Source organism: Mandrillus leucophaeus, unplaced genomic scaffold, assembly GCF_000951045.1.
Source record: "Mandrillus leucophaeus isolate KB7577 unplaced genomic scaffold, Mleu.le_1.0 Scaffold41, whole genome shotgun sequence".
Classification (NCBI taxonomy): domain Eukaryota; kingdom Metazoa; phylum Chordata; class Mammalia; order Primates; family Cercopithecidae; genus Mandrillus; species Mandrillus leucophaeus.
The window spans coordinates 1398624-1423921 of record NW_012104365.1 but is presented as its reverse complement, the minus strand read 5'-3'; the positions used below and the strand labels follow the sequence as shown (position 1 = coordinate 1423921).

The 25298-nt window shown below is 50.4% G+C and overlaps 1 protein-coding gene across 5 annotated transcripts in view; it reads right to left on the bottom strand.

Moving 5' to 3' along the window:
* The window catches only part of PHACTR3 (phosphatase and actin regulator 3), a 278863-nt gene that overhangs the window by 103010 nt on the left and 150555 nt on the right, over window positions 1-25298 (bottom strand). For all 5 annotated transcript variants that reach the window (XM_011992331.1, XM_011992333.1, XM_011992332.1 and 2 more), the window contains exons 2-3: window positions 6838-6999; window positions 2301-2378 (exon numbers count right to left, since the gene is read on the bottom strand). In XM_011992331.1, the coding sequence (XP_011847721.1) occupies window positions 2301-2378; window positions 6838-6999 (240 nt within the window). The remainder of the gene's footprint in view (window positions 1-2300; window positions 2379-6837; window positions 7000-25298) is intronic.

The window sequence follows — 25298 nt, the reverse complement described above, 5'->3', positions numbered from 1 at the left end:
CCACACTCATCGCCGTCGTGAGTAGCTGACTCTATGTGGGATTATCTCATGGTCCCACTGGATGTGCGTTCAGAACAGTATTTTGCTCACCTGTGTCCTCAGCAGCTAGCACAGACCCTGACACATAGTGGGCCCTCAATAAAATGTCATGGCATCAATTTAGGGGTGCATTTGCCCTCTCAAGGAAAGAGATTGTGTTTCAGGTCACTCTAGTCCCTGGTCCATAATCATTTAGCAAGACAGACAGTATGGAAGGGAGAGATGAACAAACCACAACATGGAGGCCACTCCAGCCCCCGCACCTGGATTTGACATCTTTAAATGGTTGACAAAATTATATAAACTTCAAAGGCCAGTGGCCATAAGTAAAGTTTTCTTGGGACACAGCCACGCCCTCTCATGCATGATTTGTCTCCGGCTGCCTTTGGGCTACAAAAGCAGAGACAAGTAGTTGCAAGAGACTGCACGGCCCCCTAAAATACGCACTATCTGACCCTCTCCAGAAAAGGTTTGCCGACCCTGATCTAAAGTGATTCTGTAAGACCGCGGGTGTGTGATGTCGCCGTCAGAGGCACGGAAGCCAGAGACCAGGCTCCCACGGCAGCAGGGTGAAAGCCATGCTGTCATCCTGGCCGCAGCCAAGCATGCGTCTCCAGCCTCTGTTCCGACTTCATCAGACAAAATCATCTTGCAAAAATTCAGAGTGGAAAAAAGCCAATGCTCCTAGAAGTTTTCCCCTTTAATTATTCAAACTACAGCTTCATTTTTGAGAGGAATCAAGTCTATATACTTACTCTTCCCTCAACAAAAGTAATATATTTTTAGAATAGATGAAAAAAGGCCCTAGCATTGTTTTCATCTTCCTTTCTCCTTCCCTAAGATCCAAAGTCATGCCTGTTGGCAACATATTCAAAATGCTGAAGTTTGACACTTTTTTGTCCCATCCAAATTAAAATCCTCCAGATTTCTAGCTCAGCAACCGCATTCCACCAAATCTGAGTATCACAACACAGCGTTAAACATCTGAGTGCCACGGGACTTGACACCAAGCTTTCCTCGCACATGTAAGGTTTTATTATCACTATTAAGCAATTTCCCATGTAGATTTCCCCTAAAAATAGCATCATCAAAATACTTCACTCTTTGAGTCTAAAGAAAGGAAATGATGACAAAGGCTTGGGCCCACAATCGGGTTTGTGCGCTGACAGGCCCTGCTGCATAAAATCTGGATTCATTTATTTCATGAGCTTCCTTCCTAATTCCTGATATTTGGGCCAAATTACAAAGACACTAGTAATATTTTAAGGCTGAAGCAGGGAGAGAGGAATTCAATATATTCATGCAAGCCTCAGGAAATTGGCTGTGCATGGCCAGATTCCTTAAATCAGGAGGCCAGAGCTTGGTCCAGCTCCAGACAGTCTTCCAGAGGCATTGAGGTTTTATGAAACCTCCTAACCAAGATTTAGCCTCTCAGGGAACCGGAAAGCACCAAGGGCTAGTGTCAGCATCCAAGTCCTGGGCCTCACACACCCAGGAATCCGTCACAAGGAGAAAGACTTGAGAATTAAAGAACTCTGCTCAGTTAATTGCATGAGCGATAATAACTGGCCTTTCTGAAAGATGGAAACAAAGACGATTACGTAGACACCACTGAGATTAAACTCTCTAGACCAGAGACCAAGAGATGAGGATTTGTTCTGCGTCTCTGTTCTCAGGCTGCAATGACTTGGGGCAGTCACCACCCAGACCCTCACACTCCTCATCTGCCAATGGGATAACCACTGCCCCCATCCTCAGGGATGCTGGGAAGACCAATGAGACAGGGCATGCGGAATACCCCACCCAGCCCCAACATGTCCTGAATGCTTCCCACATGGTGGTAGTAGGAGTAGGTAATAGTGGAATTAAAAATAATTTGCGCAAATGGAGAATTGAAATGTGAATATGGAAAAAAAAAAAAAGTTAACGCTGAAAAAAACCATTGCTGCCACTTTAAAGGAATCGAGATAAACCACCAACTTTTTCGTGCAGAGCCAGCTCTGTTAGACATTACCCAGGGAGTCGTGTCATGAGGGGGAGCTCTTCAGCTCCGTAATGGGGTCTCCCATGGCCCCCCTAGGGGCTGGACCAATGGAATGGCTCCTGACATGAGGCATTTCTCCAACCTTGCAGGCTTCATCTGGACATGGCCCTCTTCTGTTTCTACTCCGTTTCTGATGGGCTTCCCGGATTCATGTGAGACTTTTCATTCCGCATTCCCAACACCGTGCCCTTCCAAGCCAGGGGTGGGTCCCACTTACCCTGCTCCATCATCTCCAGCAGCCCCTTCTTGATGAGCTCCTCTCGGCCTTGCCTGCCGGCCATCTTCTTCTCCAGCGCTGCCCAACACACAAACACACAGTGAGTCTTGGGCAAAGGTGTCAATGGGCCCAAGCCACAGCCAATGCCAGGCTCAAGTTTACAGACCAAAAACAGTGAGCTAGCAGGCGCCTCGGGCTCAGGGGCCTGGTCCACTGGCAAGGCCCAACTTTCTTACGCAGCACTCTGCTAAGCGATGTACGTAAACCACAGCTAAAGCGCAGTGCACGCCGTGGATATTCTACAGTAGTCGTTTCTGTGATGTATCTGGAAAGCCCCTCCACATATAATGCCCCTCTCTAAGTTAGCTCCCACCAGCCATTCCTGCCCTTCACCAAATGCTGCTTAACTTACCAACCAAGGAAGGCGCCCTCCCTCTGCCCCCAACACCTCAGGCTCCTTTCTGTGGTTCCCGTTAGCCTTTGATAAGTGCCTCCTGGTCCCTGTTAACATCCGCTCACAGATGAGATTCTTCTGTGCGGCTCTCCCACTAGAGCTTCTTCCAATAAACACAGGTTAAAAGCTTCCAGTCTACCAGATGGACAGAAAGGGAGGAGGCCAGCCCCCAGTCCCCTTCCACCAAGCCTAATTTGCCAGATCTTTGTCAATTCCACCTTCAGAAGAGCCTTTCCTGCCTCCCTTTCCCGGAGCAAAACACTTGCGCGACGCCCCCCGCCTTCTCCCATTCTCCCTCCGCTCACAGGCAGGCCTCAGGCTGCTGGACAGTCATCATCTTCTTCCTTCCATCAGGAAAACTGTTTGCCTACAGGTGAGCCCCAATTTCCAAATGCAAGACTACATAACCACCGCAACCCTTTCTTTGAAAGATGCACCTTTGCGAGGGCTGTTTCCCCTGCTGTGATGCTTTTCCCCGCCTTTCCCAATGAACAATTACATCTCAGCTCAATGCAGCCTCCTCACCTGGGTCTTCTCGGACCACTGGGCCCAAAGCAGTGCCCGCCCTGCTCATTTCCACCCCAGGGCCTGCCCAGTGATCCTGCCATTAAGCCTGGATCACAGAGTCCATCAGTGTTGTGTGTGTGGAAGGGGCCCTGCCAGATGCCGGGGAACAGACAGAGAGGCAGCCCACCTGGCTGAGCTTAATGTCTAGGTGGGGAGGCAGATGACAGACAGGCACTGGCAATGGAATTATTTCACCTGTTCAAAAGTATTTCCTGAGCATCTGCTACGTGCCAAGTGCTGAGCTGGGTGCTGGGGAATCACAGAGGGCAGAACCCCTGCCTGCAGCCTCACGGTCACAGGTGTGGGCTCCGCTGGGGGAACAGGCCATGGTGACCAGGTGTTCAATCTATCGAAACCCCTTACACATTTACTGAGCACCTACTGTGTGCCAGGCACCGTGTCAGGCACAGGAGATTCTGCCGTGAGCCAGACAGGCACAGCCTCTGCCTGAGGCCAGCACAGGTGGGAGGACAGATGGCAAGTGTCTAGAAATGGGCGAGGAGGGATAAGTCAAACCTGGGGTGGGGGACTGGTTGGGGGGAAGTTGTCTGGGGAAACCCATCCCACCCTTGACCTCCGGGGTGGCTTCTCCGAGGATATTTACCCTAAAGCCAAAGGATGAAAAGGGAAACCCAAACACAGCAGGGTGGGGACATTTCTGGGCAGAGAAAACAGAATTTCCTTTCTGTGGTCCCAATTTCCAAGCCAATTTCCAGGTGCCAGAATTGTGGATAAAACTGACAAAGTGATTGCTGACCTTGGGAGGTGTCAGCAAGAGGCTGCAGCTAGGTTCACAAAGCAGATGAGAAGAACAGAGGTGGAGGCCTCGAGCTCTGAGTGGACCCCGTCCCCAGGCCAACACCAGGCGGTGCTCATGGTGATCAGCCTCAGACATCACAGGTCTTTGCCTGCACTGACTCGAGGACTTCCCAGTGACCCAAAGACGCAGCTGCGAGGATCTACTCTCCGCCTCTCGGGGATGGGGACATCAGTGGTGGTGCAGCTTGTAAAGGTGGTACAGCATATAAATGGTGAGTGGATCTCAGCCACCTGCCAGGGCAGGCATGGACTGAGATGCTGCTCCACCCTGTAGCCCGTGAGAGCCATCTTCAGCATGTTCCCCCAGCCTTGCCTGCCAAAACCACTGTTTGCTACATATTTCTCTTTCAATCATCTTTGTATTCACTTCAGCTCATCCTAACCCGTGATGCCCGTGAAATCAGGAATTTGATATGCTGAAACAAAGAACAGCCCCCGCTTTAAGGGAAAACAGTGGTTTGGAATAAGTAAACAAAATGCAGCACTGTTCCTCGAATTTCCAAATGCCCGAGTGACGGTCCTGAAGGTGGAGATGCTGCAGGTAATAACATCGAGATCTCCAATGCCCTAGGAGGGTCCCCAGAGCATCTTGCTGGTGAACTCACACAGCACAGCTTGGAGTAGGCCAAAGAACCCAGAGTCCTCAGAAGACAAACCCCAGCCTTCCAGTCCCACTGCTGGGGGCAGCAGGCCTGGAGAATGTCACAGACGCACCTGAGGTCACGGAGGTTGCTCTGCTCCAGTCCCCCGACCTTTCACTGCTGCACAGACGTGCCTTCCCCAGCCTGGTGCCTTTGCAAGGGCTGTTCCCACTGCTACGATGCTTTTCCCTGCCTTTCTCAATGAACCAATGACATCTCAGCTCAATGCAGCCTCCTCACCTGGGTCTTCTGAGACCACTGGGCCCAAAGCAGTGTCCACCCTGCTCATTTCCACCCCCAGGGCCTGCTCATTGATCCTGCCATTAAGCCTGGATTGCAAAGAGCCCATTGGTGCCGTGTGTGTGCAAGGGGCCCTGCCAGATGCAGGGGAACACATGGACCCCGCCCAACTGGCTGAGCTTAACATCCAGTGAGGGGCCTCATCGGAGTCTGGAATCGACTCGCGTGCTGGTTCACTTGGTGGCTTCCACACTTTGTCACTCGACTCCCTACTCTGCAGAAAGCTCTGGGTGGGCAGGGCCTGGGCCCCTCCTGTTGGTACTGGGCACACAGGAGGTGCTCAAGATCTGCTGAATGATGATGCTTGTTCTGTTTTCATTTCAACAAGAATTCATCTATCAACTTCTTGGTTGGTAAAAAAAAATAATAACAATAATTTTGTAAAGCATGCACAAAAGCATGAGTGGAGGGCCTGCTATTGGTGTTGACTGCCTCTCCTGCCGTGGGCCTGGGCACTGTAACACCTGGCCTTCATCTCCACCATCCTCAAAGCCTGAAACCTGTCCCTCTTCAGAGCTGGAAAGGAAATGGGACCCCAGGGACCACCCAAGGCAACAGCCTGAGACGGGCACTCGCCAGGGCTGGTTCCTGAGGCCCAGGACTGATTCTACATCAGCAGCTCCCTCACTAATTGTTTTTAGGTGTCGCTCACAGGTGTGTGGCTTGGAGGTGGGCCGTGGGGTGGAGATGCGGCCTCCTCCTCTGGGCTCTACTTCTCAGAACACTGCCATCCACAGAGCCCAGGCTGAGGAGCTACCACACCTGGCTGCCAGGGTCCAAGCTTCAGCCCCGCCATGTGCTGGCTGTGTGACCCTGGGTGAGTTTCTTCCCTCTCTGGGGCTGTTCTCCATCCCTACGATGGGGCAGGGTCCTGCGGGAGTGCTGGCCTAGCAGGAGGTTCTGAGGGTTGAGTTGGCTCCTCCGTGCCAAATGCTGGGGGCTGTGCTCTGCTGTTATGTGCCTTATGGCTGCTTGTCCCGTCATCACCGCCTGTGTCCACCCTGTCCGTGGTTCCCAGGGTGGATTCCGAGGAGGCAGGGGCAACGGGACCAGCCATTGCAATGCCACTTCCCACAGAGCCAGGGCTGGCAGGGTGTGAGGGTGCAGCAGGAGGTGAGTGGAGGAATGTTCTGGATGCTTTGGTGGGAGGGTATAGGGAAGGCACGCTGAGAGAGCTTAGGAGCCGGGGAGCAGCCTCTGTCTTTCAGGAAGAAGAGAGGCCCAGAGGTGTCAAAGCCGGCCTCGACCCTATGAGTCACCCAGGGGACTCTTGGCCAACTAAACCTGCATCTGTGGGGGCAGGACCCAGGCCCCAGCATCCTCCGAGTGAGACTGCAGGTGTGGGAGGTGAGGTGGTGCGGGTGTCGCGTGGGCCGGGGGCTCACCACCCAAGTGAAGCCAGCAAGCGAGACCTTGCTCCAAAGCCAGTGTCTTGGCCCAACCTGGCCCTAAGTGAATCAGAGGCTTCGTTTTTAACAAGGTCCCAGTGGACTTGTGGGCACCTTAGGGTCTGGGCAGAGCGTCCCACATGGGGTGCCTGGTGCCGACCCCACCCCAGGGCTTCAGGGAGGCCAGGTGGGCCCTGGAGGGGCCAGCGGGGTAACTTGCATGGCTCCTGTGGCCGTCACAGGCCATGAAGCACAATGTGCCCCTCCTGTGTGGGGGCCGGGAAGTCACAGGTCAGCAGGGGTCGCGGCACCATGACAAGGACGCTGGTCCCAGCCAGAGCCTGCCCGCGCCTGCACCAGGCCCTTACCTGACGTCGTCTGCTTCAGTTTTTCGTTTTTCTTTTTCCTCCATTTCCAGGGTTTGAAGATCCTGCCCAGGGTGGCCAGCTTGCTGTTCCTCCTCACAGGGGGAGTTCGAATCCCTGAGACCAGATATTCAGGACGCGCCGGGGGCGCTTGGTCCATCTCATCTGGAAGATGAAAACCAAGGGGGGACCTCAAGTGACCACCAAACCTATGTGACTCCTGGAGGCCCAAGACGACGACCTCTCTCACCCTCAGGGGTCACCAGTGATCCCCCAGAGCCTGGACCCCAGGAGGGTTGTCAAGCAGTGTGGCCACAGTGGCCACGGCCGCTCAGCAGCGTACGCTGAATTTCCCTCTGTGAGACCCTCCCTCCTGCGCCCCACTCATGGCCACCGGAAGCCCTCACCCCCTGCCACGCGAAGCACCATGTGTGAAGACATTCCTAATTCCAGGACGAAACGCTGCCTGCCCCGGACCCTTGCTCATGTTCTGCCCTCCATCCACGCTGCTCTCCCTCCCAGCCACTTCTCTGCCTCATAAATTTCAGCTCCTCCGTTGAATAGGACTTTATCCAGAGTCTTTACCTTCCTCTTGTCCCAGACAGGGTCACTCCCTTGTCTCATGCCCATGAAGCTACCTATGTAGGCACCAAGCAGCTGCAAAGGCCTCTGCCTGCTTGCCCTCCACCAGGCTGCCATCGCTCCTGGGGCAGGGGCCAGGCCTGGGGCAGCCTTGGACCCCAGCGCAGAGCCAGGCCGGTGAGATTCTGAGCGAACGGCTGCAGAGTGAGCACGTCTGTGAGCGGGCAGAGGAAGCAGTGCTCCTAGGACCCCTTCCTTGTCCATGAAACGGCCATGTTTGTAGACTCTGGGACGCACGAAGATGAATGTCCCAGGAAGCTCATGGCAGTGCTGTTTGTTGTAAGAGACTGGTAGCGACCTACATGCCTGTCCACAGGGGACCGGGTAAGTCATCGTCTGTCCTGTCAGCAGCCTGTGTGCAGACGCGGAAAGAAAAAGTGGATCTCCATGCACGGACAGGAAACTGATCTGAGATAAACAGGCCAAAGAAAACCTCAGCTCACGAATTCACACGCACACGCCACCAGTGTGTGAACAGAGAGGGTATACAGGCGCACACTGGTGTGTGGAGAGAAAATGTCTGTGGGCCCCCCCAAAGAAACGGGGAACCCCAGGGCTGGGCACAGTGGCTCACGCCTGTAATCCCAGCATTTTGGGAGGCCAAGGCAGGCAGATCACAAAGTCAGGAGTTCGAGACCAGCCTGACCAACATGGTGAAACCCCGTCTCTACTAAAAACACAAAAATTAGCCGAGTATGGTGGCGGGTGCCTGATATCCCAGCTACTCTGGAGGCTGAGACAGGAGAATCATCTGAACCTGGGAGGCAGAGGTTGCAGTGAGCCAAGATCACGCCATTGCACTCAGGCTATTGGCAGGCAGGGGAGAGAGGGAGATGTGCTTCACAGGCTGTTTTTGTAGCACATGCCATGTGTCCCTTAGTAAGAAAGATTAGTTCGAATGAAACAAAATGCAACTAACAAAATGGTAAAGTTAGAGGAGCTCACAAAGTAAGCCAGCGTCACCTCCATCCCACGGTCACAGTGTAGACCAGAGTTCAGGCCGTCACTCAGGCAGGACTGAGAATAAATGAGCACGTTGCCCCAGATGCCTCCTGGGACAGGGAAGGGATGTTTCTTCTGGCAGCAACAAGGACCTGAGTCCCATCCAGACTCCGATTTAACCTCCCAGTGTCACCAGGGGAGGAAGATCGCAGACCCGCGGGGTGCTCCCCAGCACGCTGCTGCCATAGGAGCCCAGACCTCCACCAGGACCCCTCGCCCTGCGAGCATACACACTCCCCCACAGTCAGTTCAGCCTCCCATGGTCAGCGTGCGGTCAGTTCCATAGCCAGCAGGTGAATTTGCCTTGTTGCCTGTAGAAGGGGCTGGGAGCCCTGAGCTGATGCAGACTTCAGAGCCCCAGGAAGCAGGGACATGCTGGGAGAAGGGCTGGAGGGCGTGGCTAACACAAGGGCTCACCTGAGGAAGGAGGTCACCTTTGTCAGAGAGGACAGGGAGGGAGGCCACCAGTGTTGAGAGGGGAAGGGACATCACCAGTGTCCAAGGGGCTGGGGGTTATAATGGGCCAGGCCCCTCAGACCCAGGGAAGGGTTACACTCCCACCTTTCCCGCCTAAGGCACCCCATGCACGCCACCAGCTGTCCCAAGGAGGCCCAGGATGGTCTGCTCTGAATCCAGGCTCTGCAGCGCTCAGCCTGGACAAGAGTCATATGAGGCAGCACCTGAGAGCCCGAGGCCCCACATGGCAGTGACCTCTGTGCCCCCAGTGACAGGCGGCTTGCCTGGCAGCCTCTAGAGCTTCCACAGGGTCTGGCTTCCAAAGGGGTGCACCTGTCTCTAGCCCAGGGCCTTTGAGTAAGCCACCCAGTCCCTTGGGGCCTCGGTTTCCACATCTGTTAAAAAAAAAAAAAAAAAGATACCATGATAATCATCCCTGATAGGTAAGGTTGAGAGGAGGACTCAATGTGGTCATAAATTCTGGAAAGGCCAGTGCAGTGACTCATACCTGTAATTGTAATGCTTTGGGATGCCAAGGCTAGAGGATCACTTGATCCCAAGAGTTTGAGACCAGCCTGGGCAACATAGAGAGACTCCACCTCTACAAAAAAAAATGGTTGAAAATTACACAGGCATGGTGGTGCATGCTACTTAAGAGTCTGAGACAGGAGGATCACTTGAGCCTAGGAGGTCAAGACTGCAGTGAGCTATGATTTGCAACTGTACTCCAGCCTGGGCTACAGAGAGAGAGAGACCCTGTCTGTAAAAATAATTAAAATGGAAAACAATCTGGAAACAAAGATAAACATCCACGATACACAGTTTATTAATTGTTTATGTTATCATCCATGTAAAATAATATTATCTGTGTGTCTAGACTTTATAGTCACTGATTAACATACCATGCCAGTATGGGTAACTTTTGGTAAAAATTCCTATTATAATAATTTCTATTATATAAGCAATAGAATAATTATGATGGGGTAAACGTTGGTCACTGCCTGTGCAGGGCCAGGAACTATCCTAAGGCATTGTCCTATTTTACCTTCACAATAAATCTATGAGCTAGAGATTATTCAGTTTTAGATCCATTTTACAGATGAATAAACTGAGGATCAAAGCCCTGAGCCATTTTGTTGTTGGTCTCAGAGCTGGGAAATGCTGTGGCAGGGTAGGACCTTGAGCACCCTGACTCCAGAGACCCCTCTCACCTTCCAAAGCTGCATCGAGGGGACCCAAAGCAGAACATGGAAGGATGGGACACCAAAACAAGAGGATAAACCAGGCTTGCCCCAGGTGGGTTGGGGCATGAGGACATTGTCTCCAGGCATTACTAATAGAGTGCTGAGATGGTTAGGCTTTGTGTCCCCACCCAAATCTCATCTTGAATTATAATCCCCATAATCCCCATGTGTCAAGAGAAAGACCATGTGGAGGTGATTGGATCAGGGAGGTGGTTTCCCCCATGCTGTCCTCGTGATGTTGAGTGAGTTCTCATGAGATTTGATGGTTTTATAAGGGGCTCTTTGCCCTTCGCCCTGCACTTCTCCTTCCTGCTGCCTTGTGAAGAAGGTGCCTTGCTTCCCCTTCATCTTCTGCCATGATTATAAGTTTCCTGAGGCTTCCCCAACCATGCTGAACTGTGAGTCAATTAAACTTCTTTCCTTTATAAATCATCCAGTCTTGGGCAGTTCTTTTTTGTTTAATTGGGGGCACTTCTTTGTAGCAGTATGAAAATGGACTAACACAGTGTTAACTGTGCTAGGTGCTGTGTCCACAGATGCTCCACAAAGCAGCCCCATGGGGAAAGACAAGCCCAGGAATGTCTTGTTTGACATTCTGGGCTCTGCAAACCCATTAAGGAAGCTACAGCAATGGCATCCTCCACCATGTTTTTGGGGTGACCCCAGCACCTAGTGCCTGGTACCCAGTGGGAGCCCAGGAAATGTGTGAAACCAGGGCAGCTGCAGAACACCGATCAACCACAGATCCTCCTGGTCACCCTCTCTCCAAGGCCACGGGAGGCAGAGGGATGTACTGGGGTCCTTCTCTTCTCAGAGACAGTGCATTCCATGTTCTCATCCTCTCCTTTCCTTCCTCCACCTACAGACGCCAGATGGGAGCAAGACTGTGACTCCACATGGCCCTGGGGGAGCCGGCTGTCCTGAGTGTTCTTGGCATAAGGGGAAGGATGGGCTGGGTCTCCCCAAGTCTCCAAGCTCAGCTGAAGATGAAGATGAAGATCCCCAGGGATGAGCAGAGGAGACGAGGATGGAGCATAATCATTGCTTTATTTATATCTCATCTCCTTCACAAAGGATCGGCATCAGTCACCAGAAACACACGCACAGTTGTAGGATGAAGGGAGTGTCAGGAGGGATCTGGAGGAAGCAGGGTCTGCTCAGGGCCACAGCATCAAGGAGTTAGGGGGTCCCCATGACAGACATCACATAGGCTCCAGAGAAGGGTACTTGTGTGCCCTGAGCTTCCTAGCAGCCAAGGCAAAAAGGAGCAGCACATAAAATAAACTACAGATCAGACCCTGAACCCAACTCTGTTTGCCACCTGATTCATTACAACCCTAGTCTGGCACCAGCATCCCTGCCCCAGCAACTGGTCTTCCTGTGATCCGATGTCTTAGAAATAGAGCTCTAACCCTATCACTTCCTGCTCACTCTCCTGTCTCATTTAGGACAAAATCCAAGTTAATCACTAAACTTGTGCAGCTGTCTGTGCTCTGCTGCCCCTCCCCCTTATTATCATTCTTATTGTGTGTTAGTGCTTGCCACATGCCATGGAAGCCAATGTGATGTAGCTGTGAAGAACACAGCGGCTGGGACCAGGCACCTCAGGCTCCCCTCCTGGCTCTGCCACTTACTAACAGGAGGTTGAAGCACTGACCCCACTCCCCACTCCCTGCATTCCCCTTGCCAGGGCCTTGCTTGGAGGTATGGTCGCTACTTCTTACTGTGGCTCTGTGACTGCTTCCACTGGTGGAAGGTGGGCAGGAGGGGCAGTGGCTTCTCCTCCCTACCACCATCTCTGCCAGGACCACTGTCACCATCTTCACTATTTTAATCAGCTGCCTCCCCCTACTTCTGCCCTAGTGGCTGGAGCAGATTCTGGGGTTCCCACCCCATCTCTGACACACAGTGGTCCTCACAGCAGAGCTGAGGGCTGGGGAGGGAGCACTTTGGCCACAGAGAAGACTGCACTCCTCCCTCCCTTTAAGAATTCACTCACTCACTCATTCATTCACTTACTCACTCACCCACTTATTCACTCACTCACTCACTCATTCACTCATTCACTCACTCATTTACTCACTCACTCATTCATTCGTTCACTCACTCATTCACTCACTCATTCACTCACTCACTCACTCATTCACTCACTCATTCACTCACTCTCATTCACTCACTTACTCGAACTTTCAACAAATACATACTGACACCAACCATGTATCCTAATAGGCACAGGGTGTGCAGAGGTGAACAAAAGAGACAATGCCTGCCTTTGTGAGGCTGTACTCGCCTGTGGGAGATGAACAATGAATAAAAGTGTGAATTTAAATAGTCCTGGCTCACCCCATGGGAGATAGCACTCATCACTATTTCTTGCCTTACTCTTTATTTTCTCATCACAGGTATCAGCTGGTGTGCATGCGCGCACACACACACACGCGTGCACACACACACATGCACATGCATGCACACACACATGCACACACACACACACGCACACACGCATGCACACACGCACATGTACGTGTGCACACGCACACGCACGTGCACGCACACAGCACACGCACACACACGCACACACACGCGCGCATGCACAAACACATGCACACACGCACACGCATGCACACACATGCACGCACACATGCACATACACACATGCACACACACGCACATGCACGCACACACTTATTTGCCTGTTTGTAGTTGTCTCCACTCCTCCTGCCCATGCCCTGAGCTGAAGCTCCTGACTGCAGGTCCTGGATGGATGTTTGCAGCTGTATCTCCAGTGCCAACAACAGCTCAGACATGTGCTGGGGGGACATAGAGAGCCCTGAACCAGGATCCCTACAGACGCAAGGAAGGACAGGACCCAGGACCCAGGGCCTGCTCGGGGAGCCTCGAGGGCAGGTGCCGACTGATCGACTGTGACAGGGAGTGCCCCCGAGGGCCGCCCCAGTGGGGAACAGGACGGGGGCTGTGATGGGAAAGGGGCAGGCTGTCCCAGACAGGAGGGAACAGTGGCTGAGAGGCATGGATATGCTGGGGAGGCAGGCAGGGTCATAGTCAGGGACTTGAACCTGATTCAGAATTCAGCAGGGAGCCACTAGAGGGTCTTCAGCTCAAAAGACAAAAGACCCTTTGTTCCTAAACCAAAAATCCAATGCATTGACCAGCACAGATGCCTTAGTCCGAGCAGCTCCTGAAGGGGCTCAGGTGTCATCAGGGGAGTGAAGACCCCACGCCCAGGGGCCTGGGGTAGAGGCTGCGCTGCTCTGCATCCCCCTTGGGAGGAAGTTCCCTCTCCCCTCTGTCTTCCCTGGGGTGGCTCAAGCCCAGTACTGTGCCAGGGGAGGGCTTGTGAGAGCTATGACTCTCCGCCCAAGAAGAGAAACTTCACAAAAGTGCTGCTCGGAGGAGAAAACTACTTACAAACACTCCCAGGGCAGAAGACACGAGCGCATCACTGAGGTGTACAGAGGGGCAGGTGTGGTCATCCACGGCACGGTGTGGCCCACGGATGCTGGTGGGCAGGTGTGCACAGAGCGGGTAGGTGTGTACCTCTGAGGGTGGGCGGGTGAACACCTGCAGAGCCAGTGTGCATGGGCATGGGTGGGTGTGCACCTGCATGGGTGGGATGCCATCTGTGGGTGGGTGCATGTGGCCCATGCACACCTGTCCACAGAGGGAAGGGACAAATGGGGAACATCTCCCCCTACTCCAGGAATTCTCTCGGTGTCTCTCCCTGCAGTTCCTGAGGAACTGCCTTCTCACCCTGGGGAGACTCTGGAAGGTGCAAACACATTAGCAGCCACCGCCCAGCCTCTGAATAACAGCAGTGCCAAGTTCCACTGCACCTCTGCCACCTCTGAGGCATTAGAGGTTAATTAATGGGAAGTGTTTCTCACACCTGGCATCTGTGTGAGGAAGTGCCATATGTAGCCTCAGTCCTCAGATGATGGATAGGGCAGCTGGACCTGCCTTGCTGATATCACACACTTGCAACTCAAGGGGCAGGCTCCAGCCTCTTTGGCAACTCCGGCCAGCCCTCTCCCAGGCCTCAGGCTCACAGTAGCTGGTATACTTGTCCCTGGGTAACTGACTCCATCCCTTTCCCCCATCAACAGCCACACAGAGCTACGAGGCAAGAACTGTTCTAGGACTGACGGAGCTTACAGGCTAATTTCCATGCCTGGCACAGGGCCAATCCCTCTATTCACATTTCCTTCCATCCTAGCTCTGATCACTCTCAAATTGTGTCCTGGGATTCACTGTTCATTGACTGTCATCTGCATTTCCCACGGGAACAAACATAAGCTCCATGACAACGAGAACCGTCACTCTCGTGTTTGTTGCTGAGTCTCTGGCATCTTTGCTGGTTCCTGGCACCCGGGGGTGCTCAAATAAACACCTGTGAATCCGGAGTGCAGGGCTGCGAAATGCTGGAGCCAGGGTCTGCTCCTCGTCCGTCTGACTTTGATGTCCACCCTTTAGTGACATCAGGTATTTTTTCATCCTCATCTTTTATCCACTAAGATATCTTATCTTATCCTTCCACTTCACAGAATTCCCCAAAAACATATTGGAAGGAAGGCTCCATATCTGTGGGGGAGTGAGGTCAGGTACCCAGTGCCGTGTGCTGCATGGCTGACTTCTTAGAGAAGAAAGGTGCCATCTCTATCAGACAATATTAGAAAATGATTTTTTCCTTGTTTGTTTCATTCGTTCACTCACAAACCCATTCATCACATCAGCCTGCTGTGTGTCAGGACTGCTCCGAGTTTCGACGGAGCAGTAAATTGCATCAACATGCCCGCTGTTTCCCGCTGCATGAAGCTCATGTATTTACGGAGGAGAAAAGAAGAAACACAGAAAGTGTAAGGCAGCCTCATAACGTGACATGAGCCACAAGAGAAGCAAAGAAGAAGCTGAGATATGGCCTGTATTTCTTCTCTGAGCCCTTACCTGTATCACCAATACATAGTGGCCATTGTCTTTGAACAAAGCACAGTGTTAGGCCTGAGGGACAAGGTGGTGCTAGGCACCCTCTCTCCCGGGGGACTCAGTGACCACAGAGAAAACTAAGGTGCGTGGAACCACCAGGAAGAATCGAGAAAGAGGATTATAACAGCAGAGGAAGCAACTTTTCCTGCTTGAGGGTGGGATAACTCTAAGAAGGCTACTAGAAGCTAGAGGAGATAGTGGGTAGTGATAATTGAGTTGGTATTGGAGGCTGAGTAGAATTTTAGTAAAAAGTGCAAATTCATAAATGCATGGCAGTACATGGTGTTTGGGGAACGGGGGGTCATTTGGGGAAGCTAGGTCTGAGGTCCCCAGTCTCTAAGGCTCAGAAACCCAGTGAAATTTCCACATATAAAACTGGGATCCACACAGATATGCTAATGTCCATTATGCCAATCATGACGAATACACACACACGCACACACACACACTACACAAAGCAATCACCTATGAGCATCACCACTTACTACACATAATAAGAAAAATATAGTCTCAAAAAAAAAAAAACAAACAGAATTTTTAGGCCTGGGCACAGTGGCTTGAGAAGCCAATGCAGGAGGGCTGCTTGAGGGCATGAGTTCAAGCCCAGCCTGGGCAACATAGTGAGACCCTGTCTCTATAAAAACTAAGCAAATAATTTGCTGGGTATGGTTATGCACACCTGTAGTCCTAGCAACTCAGGAGGCTCAGGCAGGAGGATTGCTTAAGCTCAGGAGTTTCAGGTTACAGTCAACTACGATTGCACCACTGTGCTCCAGCCTGGGCAACAGAGCAAGACCCTGTCTCTTAAAAAAAAAATTAATTGACTATACGTTTGTAAACGAAAAACTAACTGCATCGTTCTTAGTGTTCTTAATTTGCTGGCATGGGTATGTGCACTGGAACTTGAGAACCCTTAGGCTGGAGCTTACGGTCTATGGAACAGAGCTGACAGAGGTGAGCTTGGGAAGGCATGTGGGGACCTGACCAAGAAGAGCTGTGTGTGGCTATGATAAGAGTCCTGGGGGCAATGTGGAGTCACTGAGGGACCTGGAGCAAGTTCAGCCTTGTGAAAAGACCACATGGAATCTCGGTGAGGATGGCAGACTGTAGGGGGAACAAGGCTGAAGGCAGGAAGGCAGGGCATGGGGGCACCCAAACATATGGAAGAGCCAAGGAATATGAAGGTTTGTTTTTGTCATCACTGTCATCAGCAACGGCAGCATCTACTGAACATTTGCTGTGCAACAGGCTCAGTGCTGAGCACCTGGCATGAATTTGCTCGTTGTATTCCATCATAACCCTAGCAAGCAGAGAACTATTTTCATCACCTACATTACAGATGAGGACAATGAAGGCACACAGATGTGAAATAATTTCCCCAGGCACATGCTAGTTAGTGACAGAGTGGGGCTTAGAACTCAGGTCATCTGCTGTAAGAGATCTTAACCCCACAGACTCTTTGACAACTCCGCCCCTCTCCCAGTCCTGTGCTAGATGACACAGAGCAGATGATAACACTGCTGTCTAAGATCTGGGAGGAGGAAGGAGAAACAGGGCTAGGAAGAAGTTAACCATTAAAGCAACATACAACAACCTCACATGGAAGCACTGAGCGCTGAAAAACCAATTGCTTGTGGCCAGGCTGCAAGAGATGTGGCTTGACAGCCATCTACAGAAAAAGTGCTGGGCATTTTCAGACAGTGACCACCAGAATGGAGCTGAACCTCCAAAATCAAGTTTTAAAAATAGATTTCAATCTCCCAAATGTAAAAGTTCTTGGTTTGACCTCCTCCACCCCTAGAAAATTCCTAAGTAATGACTGAAGAGCATGATATTTTGGGTGTGCTGATCAATAAAAACAAAACAAGGGTCACACCATCCAAGGACAAAGTGAGACCATTTGACGTGTCCTATAGTCACACTGCTTATAATGGAGGAATAAACTGCTTGCTGGTGTTGGGTGGAGGGCAGAGAGGGATGCAAAAAAAAGGAGTGAATTTATTCAAAAAAAGAGAAGAAAATACTGCTAAACGCCCATGGCTGTATTCCCTAAACCTTGTAGGCTTTTTCCTACAGCCCTGCAAGTTCATTCATCAGAATCTGTAATCTGATTACAGCCCTTTTTTAATGGAATAACTGCTGACTTTTCCAGTATGGGGGAAACAGAGACCTCAATAATTGCACAGTGCAATTCCTAGACTTAGGGCCCGCTCCCTCCTTTGGCACCTAGCACAGTGCCTGGCAGGTAGGTTGAATGAATGAGTGAGCAAGTGAATAAATGAATGAATGGGTTGATCCCATGGTACAAAAATGGAAGCAGAATCAAATGCAGGCCAATGATTATTAGCAATGACCTGGAGCTGTCCCACTGCCTCCTGACAGTGGAAGGTAACTACAGTTCCTGAGCCACCTCCAGACCTCATGCTGGCCATGGCTTCTTCTAGCTGCCCCCTCAGCAGCCCTTAACTCAAAGGACAGCTCCTTTCTCTCCTTTGCTGGTTAGTGGAGGTGCTAAGAAGCACGGAGAAGAAAAGACAAAAGCCTGGCTAAGCTTCAGAGTGAACAATTGGCCCCTGGAAAACTGTGAATTGAATAAATACTTAAATTTAGGATAACTTATATTTTAATGCCCAAAGGGAGGCCACCAAAATATTTTGCATGTTCATTCCAGGCAAACAACCCTAACAGGCAGGGCCTATGTTTTCAGCTCTACTTTACATTTAAAGAGTAGAGGTTCGGGGCAGGAAAGCATTCGTTCAAGGTCACACAGCTGGTAAATGGCAGGTCTGTCCAGGCTCTCTGATCTTCAATTTACCATCTAGGCATGACCCAGTGTTTCCCAAAGTGTTTTCCATGGAACTCTAGCATAGGGAGATGCTGGGAGGATTAAAGTAGTTGGAAAATGCTGTCTGTACTAAAAGCCTCTTCATGAGAGCCCCAGTCCATATTAGCATAGTATAGGCTCTGAGAAGTCCTGCAGGAAGAAATCGTATTCAGTTGTTTAGCTAGATTTTCCTAAACAGATCTATCAGACAACCCCTACTTACACCTTGCTGCCTAGACTGCAATAACCCCACAAAAGCTATCAAATAGTTTGAGCACTAAACTCAGGACTAAGCACTTTGAATGTATTCCTGCTAAATAGTGTTAATAATTTATTTTTGGACTATACAAGTATTTTTTCCACTATCTGTATTCCAAAGATAACAGAATTCTCTAAGATCTAGGCAGAAGTTGGGCCTCAAAATTTCCCAAGTCACTAAGCTTCTTCTAGCTGTCTAAGGCACCCTGCACAACAATGATGCTGAAATTAATACTACATAAATGGGCATCACTGATGCCTCTGACACTGGTGGAAAAATCAAGACATTATTAAAGTGGCTTCTTTTCTTCCTCATATGTATTGTGGAAAAAACAGCACATCTAACTAGAAAGCCCATCTGTTTAGTATCAACCCCATAGCTCTGCCAATGGTCGCTGGTGCCTGCCAGACATATGGTCAGTTTTCCAAGTGAAATTCAGCTCAAATCTGTAAATCAAGTGGATCTGAAAACGCTCTATAGAATTTGGCAGCACAAATTCAAACATGAAGAGGATGGGGAAGGAGAAAGGTGGAATCTGGAAAATTGGCTTTGTTGTTGTCATCATTGTGATTATTTTTTGTTATGTGGCTTAGTAGGATGCGTCTGCATTTGCAATGAACAAACTCTTCTAAAAATTCTTGTACAAGAAGCCCACCTTTATCGTTGCAAAGGCTAAACGCTACTTTTAGAAACTTCTTCCTAGAGATTATATTTTACAGAAAAGACGGAAAATGAGCATTTCAGAGAAAGGATGAAAAGTGAAATAACACATCAGGGGACTTTAGTATTGTAGTAGAAATTTAGAGAAATAATATCACACAATATCTTCAAAGTCTGAGTTCCAACCCTGACTTTCTAAACCTAAAGCATAAGGTGAGTTTCTCATATATAATATCAGCAAAAGCTTAAAGAAAAACAAAAGTCAATTTTGAAAATGTGTATACTTTAGCATTTTTCAGAGGAATTAAACACGTTTAAGTGCTAGGAAGACTTTACGCCAACAGATTTGCGTTTTGAAAATGTATCCTTCACTCACTTTGTTTAGGTCAGGAATTGGCAAATGTCTTCTGTGAGGGGCCAAATAATAAAACTCTGAGGCTTTGCGGGCCGCACAGTCTCTGCTGCCACCACTCAGCTCTGCTGCTGTAGTGTGAAGCAGCCACAGATGAGACATAAATTAATGCGCATGGCTATGTCGCCATAAAATTTTATTTGCAAAAACTAGTAGCAAGTGAATTTGGTTTGTGGGTTTGACAGTTCCTGCCTTAAGTGATCCTTTAAGAAATGTCTTCTGGGAAAAAATACTACTGGGTGCCCCAAGAAGAAAAGGGGAGAGAAGAAATGGTTTTGGATCCTGATCTCTTATCTTCATTTCACTTCCAGCCCCTGGGGGGCAGTCCAGCATCACTTTCACCTGTACAACTCTGCAGCCTCTGCCGTGGTTTCCCATTTCAACTCCTGCCTACCCCACAAGCAAGCAAGCAAACAGGGCCCTGTATTGCTCACCCTCATGACATCACAGTGGCTCTTAGGATGAAATATAAAACCCCCACTGGAACCTCAGACCTCCATTTCTTAAGCTTTTCTACCACCATGCCCCTCCTCACTCATTAAGTGCTTTCCCCCCATAGGGCTGCCTCCTGTGCCATTCCCTCTGGAGGCAACACTTTTCTCTGATGAACTCCTACTCATCCCTCATGGTCTCATCCTTCCTACCTGCCTGTTAGGTTTCCTGTTATTTTTCCACCATGGCCTTCAGCATAATTTTTAATTAGCTCTTGATGTATGTGTTCATTAGTTTTATGTCCATCCTGGCTACTTGACCATGAGAGCAGAGACCAAGTGTGACCTGTACAGCAGCCTCTGCAGGCCCTGAAACAGAGCCCAGGAGGGCCTAGCCAGGGCTCAGCAAGTATATGAGAACCAAAAGGAGATGGGCTGAAGATCCTTCTATGTTCTAGTGCACAGGCCCTACCTGTGCAAACCAGTCTAGGCCCATCTGAAGCTTAAAATCCTGCAGAACAGAGCATGCTTCTGAAGATTTACCAGGTCCGGGTCCAACGTGAATTCAATGACTTTCCCGGCCACACTGAAGAGGACTTTCACCCGAGAGCCAAGGACATCATGCTTGAATATCTGGAACTGTCTGCATTTCTGATGTCATCAGGGCTGCTCACGTCACCACAGGCCCCTGCCCAGGCCTGGTTCCTCTGGTGATTGTCGTGGAAGTGACCGAGCAAGATGGAACCATTCCCACAAACCAGCAAGTCATGCAGTGCAGGCATTCTGGGAGCAGCTGCCAGCAGGTGGCAGAGCCAGTCCCTCTGGGACCCTCCTCCTGAGATGGCACCATCTGTGGGCATCCTTAAAGGTCACTCATGGCTGTTGAGGTACCACTTTCTCTGTGTCCCACATGGAGGGCCAGTCTGGCTAGCAGATGCATCCCTAACTCCCCTGGCTCTGGCCCACCGCTCTTCATCATCCTGGGACACTAAGGTGTCTCTGGTCTCCAGTGAGTGATCTGGGCCATGCAGTTTCTTTGCCTACTGCCCCCTCACTCTGCACATTGCACTGGATCACTGGTGCTCTGGTCTACCTTTACTTTTCTGAGCATCTACTCTGGGCCTGAGACCCAGTGCCTGCCCTCACAGTCCTGAGACCTGGGAGCAGGGACAGCCAGTGAATGGTCAGTCAGGACAATGTGACTTTGCTACATCCGCCCTGCCCTGACTCCCCTGGCCCAGGTCTCCCTCATCACTCCCAGGCTCCCGTAATGCCCCGCCTTCGGGTCACATCGTATACACCCCTGACCCTACCTTACCCTGCCTCAATCCCTCCAGTGACTTCCACAGGAGTTAGGCCTCCCTTTGCCCCTCAAAGCCCGGTGACCTCTCCCTGTGAGCAGCTCCAACCTCATAGTTCTCTGCAGCTTCCCCAAGCTCACCCCACCTCCGGACCCTAGTAAGCAGCCCCTCAACGGAGGCTGTCCTCCACCTTTGCAAAGCTGCCTCCATATCACTTGGGTTTCATTGCAAATATCTCCTCCTGGTCCATCAGAGCAACAGTGAGACAGCCAAGCACCCTCCCACCCAACCCAAAATTCTCTGCATGGCACACTCCCTCGACGGCGCTGTTATTTCAGCTGACTTGGTGTTGTCGGTCCCTACCCACTGGAGTGACCTTGTCTATAACAGGCACCCAAAATACTTTGGAAGGAATCAGGGAATGAATTAATGAATGGAAGAGGCATGACAGAGATTAAGACAAGGTTCTGTGGTCAGAAAAAGGAATGGTCTCCAGACTCAGGTAAGACTCTTTGTGGAAAAGAGATGACAGCTGAGGTCAGTTTTGAACAAATCAATAGGAGTTAAGAAAGCTATAATAATAGTAATAACAAAAGGTAATCGTCCATTGTATGGAAATTGTTAACCCATTGATCTGTCGATGGCCATTTAGATTGTCTCCACATACCGGCTGTTGTGAACAACAGTGCTGCTACTGAACATTCATGTGCAGGTGTTTTTTTCCCCTAATGTCTGTTTTCAATTATTTTAGTTAGATACCTAGAAGTGGAGCTGCTAGCTCATACGTAATCCTATATTTCACATTCTGAGGAACCACCCAATTGTTTTCCACAATGACTGGACCACGTTACGCTCGTACCAGGAAGAAAGCACCAACACCCACTGCAGCATGCATGAACCCAAGATCATGGTGCTAAATGAAAGGAGCCAGTCACAAAAGACCACACGACAAGGCAGACTGGTGGCTGCCAGGGGATAGCGGAGGGCAGGATGGGCATGGGATCTCCTTCGGGTGTGATATGAAAATGTTTGGGAACTAGACACATGTGGCAGATGCCAATATCGTGAATGTACTAAACGCCACTGAATTGTACACTTTAAAAGGGTTAATTTTGTGTTACATGAATTTTACCTCAACAACAATAATAACAACAAAATAAACAAAATCCCCTATCCATGGGGTATTTGATGCCAGACGATTTTGTGCTGGGCCCTTTTCATGTCTCATTGCATGTCATCATCACACCACTAAGGAGGCAGGCATTGCAACTACAGTATTCTTGATCCGAAATGCTTGGGACCAGAAGTGTTTCGGATTTCAGATTTCTTCTGATTTGGGAATATTTGCATTACCAGGTGAGCATCCAAAAATTTGAAATCCAAAATGTTCTGATGAGTATTTTCTTTGAGCATCATGTCAGCACTCAAAAAGTTTCAAATTTCAGAGCATTTCAGACTTAAAATGTTTGAATTAGGCTATTCAGCTTTATAAGTACCTCATTTAACAGGTGAGAAAAGCAAGGCTCAGAGGGAGAGGTAACTTGCCCAAGGTCACATGGCATCAAGTGGCACAGCCAGGCCTCAAACCCAGGGACCGCGAATTCTTAAGATTCAAACCTGCCCAACAGAGCCACTTCTCCTCCAGGAGACAGAAAGTCTCTGAGGGTCAAGAACGGCGCCTCTGACAACCCAATAGGTCCCTCATTCCTCCTCTAAGCTGTGGCACAGTAGCGCTAACTACAGTCCTTATACATGACTGGCACTTTTACATCAGGCAGAAAGTATGACCTAAAGCAAAAACAGCCCAAATGTCCATCAGCTGACACATGGACACATCAAGTATGGTCTATCCAGACCATGGAACATTCCATAGTCATAAAAGGGAATGAGGCCTGGACACCTGCTATAGCACGGAGGGACCCTGATAACATTATGCCGCCCGGGAGAAGCCGGCCACAAAAGTCCATATAGCGTCCATACAGCATATGATTCCATTTACATGAAACGTTCAGCACAGACCAATTTATAGAGATGGAAAGTAGATGCGTAGTTATCGGGGGCTTGGAGGAGGGGAGAATGAGGAGTTCTCACAATTTTCTTGTAGGTGATGAAGAGGTTCTGGAATTAGACAGCAGTGATGGTTTTGCAGCAATGTGACTGTACTCACCGTGCAGAGCACTGAATTCTACTCTTTAGTCATTTAAATTAAGAATTTAGTCAAAAACACTGTAAAATGAAAAGACAAAACACAGTGCAGGAAAAGATGTTTCTAACACATTTAAGGGACATAGTCCAGTTTCTAGAACATCAGAAGAACTCCCACAAATGAACAATGTCAAATAACCCAATGGAAAATATGCAAAGTCCTGGAACACCTTCCAAAAGGAGGTATCGAAACCGTCAACAGCATATAAAAAAGATGTTCCCCCTAATTAATATTCAGGAAAATGCAAATTATATCTAGCATGATTGGCACACATGAATCGTACCCTTTAAAATGGTTGAAATGGTAAATCTGATGTTACATGTAGTTTAGTGCAAAGAAAAACACAAAAAGCATGTCCTCATCCTGTGGAACTCCCTGCCAAGTCAAGAAGCTGGGGCTGGACCAACACAGCCAACCTATAAGAGCAGGGGTTTCCAGGGAGGCAGGAGGAGCAAACAGTTCTGCGTTTTTCCATTTGCCTGTATCTTGAGTCTGGCTTGACCTGGTGCTAAGGAGGCCCAGTGTCATGGGAAATAAGTGATGCAATTATTCCAGCAGCAGCAGCTCTGCACGAGCAAAGCACTTCCCATTGACTTAGTGCTGGTGGCTTCTGGGCCTGGCATTCTGGTCACACACACCAGGCCAGCCCTTAGCAGAAGTAGGATTCGGGGGCCAACAAAAGCTGGCCAGGACACCAAGTGACAACCCAAACATGCAGCATGACTGTGATTTATGCAGATTTCAAAGAGCAGTAAAGTCTCATGCAATATGCAAACTTAAAATTACCCTAAATTAAAAATTTGCCAAGGATCACATATTTCAAAGCATCTGGCTGTGGGGATTGTTAACTGGCCTCGTGCTATCGACCCCGGAGGCACTGCTATAGCTGACATCAGAAGCATGTATCCCTCGTGCTGGAGCACACGGTAGAGCCTGTTCTGGAAGGCCTGTCAGAGAAGATCGGGGTAGAACATTGGATCCACGAGGCCTGACCCCAAGCGGATACTGTCAGTGCTCTGCCCACCCCTCTCGTCCAAGGCTGTGGAGCCTCCCAGCTCCCATGTGCTTCCGTCCCTAAAGACACCTCTACAGGCCAACTCCCAGGCTCTCAGCCTGTCTGCCCTCCTGCACAGAGCCGAGAGCCCATGACCGGTGGTGGCAAGAATGTAGCCTAGCCTCTGGCCTCAGCAGACACAAACTCTGACACTCTCACACTCAGAGTCCCCTCAGGGTCAGGCCGCAGCTACCCCTGCACAGCTGTGCCTGATACTACCCCTCCTTGGCCTCCCTGTGCCACTTTCCCAGCACTGGTGCCAGCTTCTCCTGGGAGAGCTTTCTTATAAATTACTTGCTCTCGAATCCTCATCCCAGGATCACGTCCCCAAACCCAAATCAAGACAATCATCTGCTCTGAGCCAGGTACTGGGGTGATACCCATGAGCAAAACCAGGTGTGGTGTCTGTCCCCACGGAGCTCACAGCCACCTGGGCTCACAGCCTCACTAAGGCACACAGCCCACCTGTCCTCACGGAGCTCACAGCCCACCTGGGCTCACAGCCTCAACAAGGCACACAGCCCACCTGAGCTCATACCCACCTACGCTCATACCAACCTGGGCTCACAGTCTCGGTGGGCACACAGCCCACCTGGACTCACTGAGCTCACAGCACACCTAGGCTCACACCCACCTAAGCGCATAGCCTCACTGACCTCACGTCCACCTGGGCCCACAGCTGCCTGAGCACACAGCACACCTGGGCTCACAGCTGCCTGAGCACACAGCACGCCTAGGCTCACAGCCTCACTGACCTCTCTACATACCTGGGCTCACACCCACCTGGGCTCACGGCCTCACTGACCTCACATACCTGGGCTCACACCTACCTGGGCTCATGGCCGCACTGACCTCTCAGCACACCTGGGCTCAAACCCACCTGGGCTCACAGCCTCACTGAGCACACAGCACACCTGAGCACACACCTACCCGGCAGCCAGACACCTGGGCTCACAGCCTCACTGAGCACAC